This window comes from Phoenix dactylifera, chromosome 7 (genome assembly GCF_051530095.1).
Source record: "Phoenix dactylifera cultivar Ajwa chromosome 7, Ajwa_hap1_PhDact_Kaust_v1.1, whole genome shotgun sequence".
Classification (NCBI taxonomy): Eukaryota; Viridiplantae; Streptophyta; class Magnoliopsida; order Arecales; family Arecaceae; genus Phoenix; species Phoenix dactylifera.
In genome coordinates this window covers 10,177,430-10,186,183 of record NC_143196.1, presented here as the reverse complement: position 1 = coordinate 10,186,183, position 8,754 = coordinate 10,177,430, and the positions used below count along the sequence as shown (strand labels likewise).

The following is an 8,754-nucleotide window of genomic DNA, read 5'->3' as shown; positions in this document are numbered from 1 at the left end:
AAAATAAAATTTATGATATGTATCAACTAAAAAAATAGACTAGAATTTTATTTAAATCTAAAAATATAATTTTAATTTTTAAGGAATTAAAACTATTGCATATGGATCAACGAATTGTCCCTTGTCCCACGATAAAATCTTGCTGGACAAGTACAGCATCTATTTTTCACTAAAAGATCCAACAATGTGATACAATATTCTCCAATTATCATAATATGTAGCATAATCATTGCGACACTCCCTTAATAATGAGATCCATGTGGAACACAGAATCTTAGCCACCAGAAGAAAAACACTGGACAGGGAGAATAACATTGCTTCATGCAATTAGACATTAATACAACCCACCAAGTCCAATTAAGAAAAATCTGAAAATTGCTAGTGGAAAAGGAAGCTCCACTGATAGGTGAACAATATTCAGTGTGGTGATAACAGATTGAACTGAGATGCTATAAGCCACAGGGACAATTAGACAACAAGAACAGGTCTAAAAGTCTCATCATAAACCAACCATGAAGCGAACACACGTTTTTGTAAGGAAGTAAAAAGTGGAGACAACATATTGCCATTATATTACTCACTACTGCAACTTCTTTGGAATGGTAGCTAGGTCGAGAGTAGAACCATACATTTTAGCAAGAGCCTGTGCACACCAGCCATGACCATCACCCAGTGTTGGCATTCTCACTTCAATGAAAGGTGAAACAGTACTCTGGGTACCTGGCAGAATAACACCAGCCAACACTCTAAGCACATCCGAAGCATCGATATCCATGCAAACACTAATCTCAGCAGCCCCTTTTGGTGCTGGGGGAATCCCAGTGATCTTGAAGTAACCCAAGAGTTGGCAGTCTTCCACCTGCTTCCCTTCTCCCTCATAAACAGCAATTAGGGCCTCCGTCTGGTTGTCATGCGCTGTCGTAAACAGCATGTCCTTTCTTGCAGGAATCGCTGTGTTCCGGTTTATGATTGTTGCAAAGCCATCTCCATCCGCACGGATGCCAAGGTTCAGAGGGGTTGCCTGTATGGTTAGCAAATCCAAGCTCCCTGAAGGATCACTAATTCCTGAAGCAACAGCTCCTTCTAGTGCAGCACCACAGACTGCAGCCTCCAGTGGGTCTATACCCTCATATAAATTCTCTCTTTTGCACAACCCCAGCACCAGACTTCTGATCTTGGGAATGTTGGAACACCCTCCGACCAGTATGACATCATTTATGTCTTCTGCAGTCAATTTGGCATCAACTAGACACTGCATTATAAGTTTCTCACATTTCTCGAACAGATTGCCATTCACTTCCTCAAACTCTGAGCAATTCAAGGTTTTGCATATTTTATTTCCATCACCCAAATCCACATCGATGTTCACACTGGGCTGGGAGGAGAGTTTGTGAATTGCATCTTGGGTTGCAATACGCAGTAATCCCATTGCTTTGATCTTGTCCATACTGTGATTAGCACAGAAGGTGTCGAAGTTTGGCAGAAGGTGACGCAAGACATTTTGAAGGATATCCTCTCCACCTACAGTACAACCCAACAGTGCTTTGATCTGAGAAACTCCTCCAGCTGTAGCAGTTATAGCAACATCACAATATCCTGCACCCATATTGAATATAAGAGCAACTTTCTCAGTGCCGCTACCCATATTCTCATGTAAAGATTGCTGCTGCTGTTGTGCATATAGAAGTGCTACAGAAGTAGGCTCTGGCATAAGCCTAAGGACATGCAACCCTGCCATTGCACAGGCACGCTCAATCCTGGATTTCTGGAAGCGACTGAAAGAGACTGGAATAGTTAGAACAGCATGTCTGATTTGACGCTTCAGTTGAACTTCTGCCATGGCTTTCAATTCCACCAAGAAGATTGCAAGGACTTCTTCTGGTGTGGTGGACCTCCACACATTATTTACTAGAGCTGCAATAAATGGTCTGACACCGATATCCAAAGTCTGAACCAGAAAAGGAAGAGTCTTGCTGGCATGAACCACTGGGTCTGTATCCACTCTTCCAACAAAGCGTTTCATATTAAAAACTGCACTTCCAGAGAATATCTCCTGCTCACCATGAGCAAGTTCTTCGCTTACACCTCCTGAAGGACTATCATCCTTGAACAAAACATAAGAGCGCATCAGCTTTTGGTTTCTGGGATTCCTAAGCAGTTCCACTTGTGTACCATTCCATATCGCAACACTACACTTTGAAGTTCCAATATCAATACCAATTGCAAGATCAGGAAAAGCAAATTGCACTTTGTCATCACCAGTGGTTTCACTATCCGATGCAACTGTGTAGACTTGTTCAGCCATCCTGAACAATGAGACAACATGTATCAGATATCCAGCCAAGAAATACTGTTAGAACAATACAAAAAGATGAAAGAACACCTTGCATACATACAATCTTAGTGTAACCTCATTTTCTAGTAGGCTGAGAAAAGCATTGTATATCAATTGCTTTAGTAAGCCAAACAGCAATCACAAGCAAACATAGGCAGGTACCTATCTACTATTGTGTTTACTCAATATTATGTCAAACCTAGCAGCCAAAGCAATGACACTTCAGAATTTTTGGAAACTGTAAGTAGCAGTCACCTAGTCAACTTGAAAAATTCATAATGTTAAAATTCTCAAGCTTAGACATTTTTTTATGCATCTGTGATTTTCAAATTTCTAAAATCACACTAATTCCCTGAACTGCGTCCGAGACAGTTTTTACCGAGCAACTATGCATGTACCATTTATCTTTACACTTATTGAGCAACAACCCAGTTAATTTCTCAATACATCTGAAGATATAATAACAAAACCACAGAAAATGGAGCATATATTTCTGAATCCACGGTAAATGATACCTTTCAACCATATATTTCCAAGTTAATTGATGTCCAAATTGTGTTACTTGTTTCCTTGTAAAGTCGTACCAATTTATCCTTACTCTTTCACTCCTTTATGTATTATTATAATAACATCCATAACCACCAAATCGTAAGATTAGATTTGAAAAATAAACATAGGCTTTCAAGTTATTAATAGGTTTGCAGGTGAAATGTATGCTACGTATTGACATACGTTTGAGCAAGACCTTCAAGACAAAATAAATTCATGGATTTCTTGTATTTTCCAACCAACCTTAAAATTTGATTAAACTTAACATATGCAAATTCAAGGGAGTGAATATCCATCATTTTGATTAGCTTCCGGGGGGTAGTGAAATGTTAAATTTACAGGCTTGCTACAAGTTTTCTGCTAAGCTGTTAGTGAACTACCAGGTAACAAAAACAGAGAAAGTTCAGAATCTTACAAGGATAGCTTATAAATTTATGGCTATAGAGATATAATGGGTCATTTAAGGATTTAGGAAGAGTTATGCAAGAAGGGGAACAACACTCACACCAAAGAAAAGTAACGATTTTGACTCTCCTGAGTCATCACTCATAAGTGTCCCATGAGATTGTCAGAGAACGAAAATGATAGCATAATCACCTTACACAAAGGGAGAGACTCTCAACAATGCTCATTAAAATCTAAATTTTGTGAAGTACAAGGGCAGAAGGATTTATTAACAAAAGGGTCAACGGAACCGCCCCGAACTGAGCGGTTCCAGCCATCTCGAATCGTACCGGTGGCTCACCGGTACAGTTTCGGCAGCAGAAACAGAGCCCGTTGCCAGAGCCAGAGCCAGAGCCGAAGGAGGAGAAGGAGAAGAAAAAAGAGAGCTAGCGAGGTAGGGAGGGAGAGAGAGAGTGCGGGACGCCGGCAAAATGCCGGCAGAATCCGGGAGAGGGCCGGCCGAGGCCGCAGAAAGCAAGGCCGCGACTGCTAACCCTATTTCGAATGAAATAGGTTTCGGCCATGGCCTTACAAAAAATTGCCGGTAGAGGCCGGCGGAGGCCCGCAGAGGCCATAGAAAGCGAGGTCGCAGCCGCTGACCCTATTTCAAATGAAATAGGGTCCAGCCATGGCTTTAAAAAAAATTGCAACTTTTAAGTGAAGTCGGCAAGAGATTTACCGACTTCGCTTAACAAAAACAAAATTTTTTAAGGCAGCGGCCGCAGCCGAGGCCGGCCTCCAACCTCCACTGGCGGAGTGCCGGCATCTGCCACCCTCCTCCGGCCCTCCCTCCCCCGCCTGACCTTTCTCTTTTCCTCTCTCCCACGGTCCCTCTCTCGGTACGGGCCCAACACGGCCCGTACCGAGTCATCCCGCCAGAGAACCGGTACGGTGCCCGGTACCGATTCCTCCGACCTTGATTAACAAATACGAATTGCAGCTTACTAAAGAAAATCTGTTACAAATCAGGACCCTTCACCTAAGAGTAAGAAAATAAAGTTCAATCACTTAATGTGATATTACAGTCCTCTAGAGAATAAAGCCCTTACTCTCAGCATTCTACCAAATGTGGAGTCCTAGGAAACCCCATACATAAACACACTCAGATTATATAAGAATTCCATTGCTGGTTCTAGGGCCCTTGGACAGAAACCATACTGGATTTCATACTCTCAGAAAGACTAGAGGATATGCATAATTCATTTAATTATTTCATGACTGGAATTGTTGAGCCAGAAATAAATAAAAGTTATAATAGAAATTAACTACCTAAAGAAACTGTTTCTGTGTGATCTTATACAAAAATTATTGTACAAAAGCACATTGTTCCCTCTAATAGGAGCAAGTAATGATGATAACTGTCAAACAGAAAACATGTCAAATTAATATAGAATCTTTAAGACATATGATCAATTTCCTTGCAATCTTTCAACAATTATGGCGCTGGGAGTTGTAGCAATATTTCCTGTCTCTGCTCACAACATCTTTTGTGATTTTGGTGTATTGTCCATAAGTTAGATTTCATGACGGTTGATGCAACTTTGTTTAATTGTTTCATTTTGGAAAACAAAATGAAAATGTTTCCTCTATACAGCTGGCATTTTCCCACTCTTAAAACCTTAATAAGGTCACTAATTTCCTACTCTATATATCTCCTAGTAAGGTAACATATAGTCGAAACACCTTATATTGTAGCTCCATTTAGAAAGTTGCCTTTGCATTAGCCATTAGAAGTTTAGCTCCATTTTAAAATGACTGAAGGGAACAAATATAAAATTTTGTAGGACATGCCATCATATGATGCAGATATTTGTCGAAGCTTATCCAGCATAGTATGCACTGGCAGATCGGATAACATATCATAGGAAATGATGAAAGGTCAAATATATCATTCTTTACTTAATTTATAATATTTTACCTTACTGGTTTTTTTTTAAAAAAAAACAAAATGACACTTTCCTAGGAGAACAAAAAATCTATGAATATTTCTTAGTACAATGCACAAAATAATGAAATCATCAAAATTTATTATTAAAGAAAAAGTCTTCAATCCACATCTGAGAAATGATTTAAAATCGAGATACCATGAACCCAGATATGCTACCAAGCACCTTTTACTCATATCAACCAGATATATAAAGATACAATCAACAAATTTTGTTGGTTAGATATGACAATAAGTAAAAGATCGTGTCTTAAATTTAAGTGGATAGAGATGGAGATTATGAAGACAGAATATGAACATTCAGGTACAAACAAATGAGAAATAAACAATTTTACAAATTCATCTAAAAAAATGATTTACTCTAGAAAATTATTGTTGTTACTCTAGAACTTCCTCAATCCAATCTACAACAATAACAAACTATGTACAGGGATGCTTAGTTTTTATTTTAAAAAACATGAAGATGCTATAAATAACTTCTCAATTAGAAATCATGAGTTCTAGCTGACCAAAAAATTAATGTTTGCAAAAGAAAAAAAAAACAAAAACAACCAAAGTACCTTAAGTTTATTAATTCATCCATTTTTATGATACCAAAACTGCACCAAGAGTTTCAGAAATTTTAATACTTTTTCCCTCAAGCATAGTTTTCACGGCATTCAAGTAGCAAAAGTCTTCTAGAATCAACTTGCATGGTACTGAATTTGAACACCAAGTGACAACATTCAAAACAAAAAAATGGCACAAAAATACAGATGTCTCAATCTCTATAACAAAAGTGCAAAAATCCTCATCCAACAAAAGAAGATTCACAGATTACTTATTCTTGACATGCAATATATTGAAGGAAATAGTATGTCTAACTCAGCACACAGAACCATGTAGAATAGTCAGGGGCTTGCCCTATGTTTTGGCACACCAAAATCTATTTAAGAATTTATTCCCCAAAGTTTAATATACCAACATTAGTTTCTCCTGTAGTTACTGGCTCTGATTTCAGTCCCAGACACTACTTGGTCAACTCTATTAGGATCTGCAAGCTTGTAAAAGACCTGTATTATTTAGAGAAAAACTATGTCACAAATGAAATCCCTCAACTAGCGCAATCTTATCTTCTTGTAAAACAAGAAGATCAAGTAATAGTTCATCTTCACAAATAAAGAAAACCAGTCAGCTCTTATATTGAATATAAGAACATGACTAGAATTTTAAATATCCCAGGAAAAGATCCGTATTAGACCATTCTGACAAAGACCAGACGAGTAGTCTCTTCCAAAATTGGCATTTAACCAGTCCAGATGGAGCATCGCAGCCACCAGTATCGGTCAACCACTAAGCTCAGAAAAGGGGATTCAGAACCCAACCAGCAAATGCTTCATAACTAAATGCAAAAAAAAAAAAAAACAAAAAAAAAAACATAACAAAATGATGAAAATTTTACAAGGAAGATGGGCTCTCGAGTTGCATGTTAATCTATCGACATTAATAATAATGATTAAAGACAATGACCAGATCCCTCATCAACATACCCAGAGTTCACTTTCTTATCATCCAAAGATTAACCCCAACAACATGAAGTGTGGAATCCCGCCACCAAGTTGATGAGCAACCAGTATTATCACTTACGCTACAAAAACACGAACGTCGCAGACCATCAAAAACAATAAAACTAGAAGCAAGTAAATGACTAATACAAAAAACCTCAAGCCGCACAAAATACAAAAGAATTTTATCAACAAAGCAAACACGAACGCATCCACGAGCAAACCCAACATGGTCGAAAACGTCGGCATAATCAGAAATACATATCAAATATTCTTTAAGAAAACAGAGTGAGAGATGGTATAACCAGAAGAGGAGGAAGAGGAAAGGGTAGTAAAGGCCCTTACTTGATTGATACTTGGAGAAGCGAAGTGGGAACTCAGGAAACAAGTGAGAAGAAGGTGAGGATGGCGACACTCGTTGACGAGAGGGGTAGGAGAGAAATAAAAGAATGGGGTGAGGTGGATGGGAGCTTCTGGAGGAGCCGAGAGACGGAGAGAGTATTCGTGGGATGGGAAGCAGCAGGGTCGGGTTCCAGAAGCATCCGGAAAAGGAAAGTCGATGGTGTGGATCAATGCTTCAATGTAATCTATGCAGATATATGTACAGAATTTTTTATGAGGGACGAAACATCTGCCGTCCAGATGAGATTGGTTCATCTTAATCACCGTCCTCACAGGAAAATAATTCCGTATACAATCGTTTAAGGGGATGGCTGATCGTGTGCCTTTGCTCCTGGCTTTGGTGCTGAGGTAGTAAACACGTGTGGATGATGGACCCAGCCAACTCGTGACGGCCAGTTAAATCTGGGCTTGGTGGGGGTTTTGATCTAAGTTCTTGTCCAGTCCAGCAATTGAGTCAATAGCTGGATGGGTGAGATTTTATAAGATCTATAAGTTGAGTATGAATTTTGTTCTGACATTGTGTATGGATTAGTTAGAAATCCGATCAAGTTCAATAAATTATTTTGGGTCTGTTTGGCTATTTTTGCAGTTGAAAATTCTGTAGAATTTGTGGATAAAATAAGCAAAGAAATAAGAGAGCATGCCAATATATCACCAAGAAGCAGAAAGTTTTCATTGATCTCAATCAAATTATAGGGCTAGCATTATCATTGCATGAATGTAATCAAAAATAAAGTAAAAGAGAGGGGCAAGAAGCTTCTCTAGCATGGATTAGTATGAATTTGGCATACCCTGTTCTTGGAGGAGATCCCCCTTAAATTCTTTTATGCTTTAGGCCTTCTTGAATATCTATTGAGATTGCTGCTTGGGTTGGAAGGGTCCAGATCTAAAGGAATTGAGATGGAAGAAGAGGGGAAGGGGGAGAGGAGAGTTAAAGCCAAGAGGAACCTACACAAGAGCAAGTTAAGTTAAAACTAATGGGAAAAGAGATCAGATGAACCAAAAGATCCAATTTTCTCTTCCTGCGGAACTATTTTTAGATAAAGGAAGAACAAACTAATGGTGGAAGTTTGAATTTGTTTAAACTAGAGAAATGTCGAGATAACGCTGTTGGGAATAAACTGTCCCAGAGAATTTTAAATCTATAATACTCTACTTCAACAAATAATAGGTAGAAATAGGCTTAGAGAAAATAAATAGAGAAAGTGGAAAAATGGAACCCGAGATGCTGAGGCGTGGTATGTTGGTCACTTTCCTTGAAGTAGATTTCGCCGCCTTACAGTGCACTAGGCTTAGATGGCGTTCTACTCCTGAGATACAACAGCCTCTCGCACTGTTCCTTCTGCCTCAATGATTTGCACAGATCAAAGAAGCCTGCAAACTCAGAATCAGTATGCAGCAAGCCCGTTGATTGAAAGAAAAATAGCAAACAGGGAGAATAGAAGTTCTCTGTTATCAATTATATATCCTGTCTAATCCGAAGAGGTCTATTTATAGACTTCTTCGGGACAGACGCGACCCAAAACCGATCCAAC

General features: G+C 38.9%; 1 protein-coding gene across 10 annotated transcripts; it reads right to left on the bottom strand.

Moving 5' to 3' along the window:
- Positions 1-296: 296 nt before the first annotated feature.
- On the bottom strand, positions 297-7,492 carry HSP70T-2 (heat-shock protein 70T-2). Of its 10 annotated transcripts, XM_089924287.1 has the most exons (5): positions 7,163-7,299; positions 6,803-6,900; positions 6,514-6,654; positions 6,238-6,325; positions 297-2,306 (listed from the first exon to the last, which is right to left on the bottom strand). In XM_089924287.1, coding segments are annotated over exons 4-5 (1,728 nt in total). In that variant the 5' UTR covers positions 6,240-6,325; positions 6,514-6,654; positions 6,803-6,900; positions 7,163-7,299; the 3' UTR covers positions 297-580. The 10 variants fall into 10 exon arrangements, with proteins under 10 accessions (XP_089780413.1, XP_088557338.2, XP_088557341.2 ...); XM_088701212.2 differs by lacking the exon at positions 6,514-6,654; XM_088701215.2 differs by lacking the exon at positions 6,514-6,654 and having other exon boundaries at positions 7,123-7,163.
- Between the last annotated feature and the right edge of the window lie 1,262 nt (positions 7,493-8,754).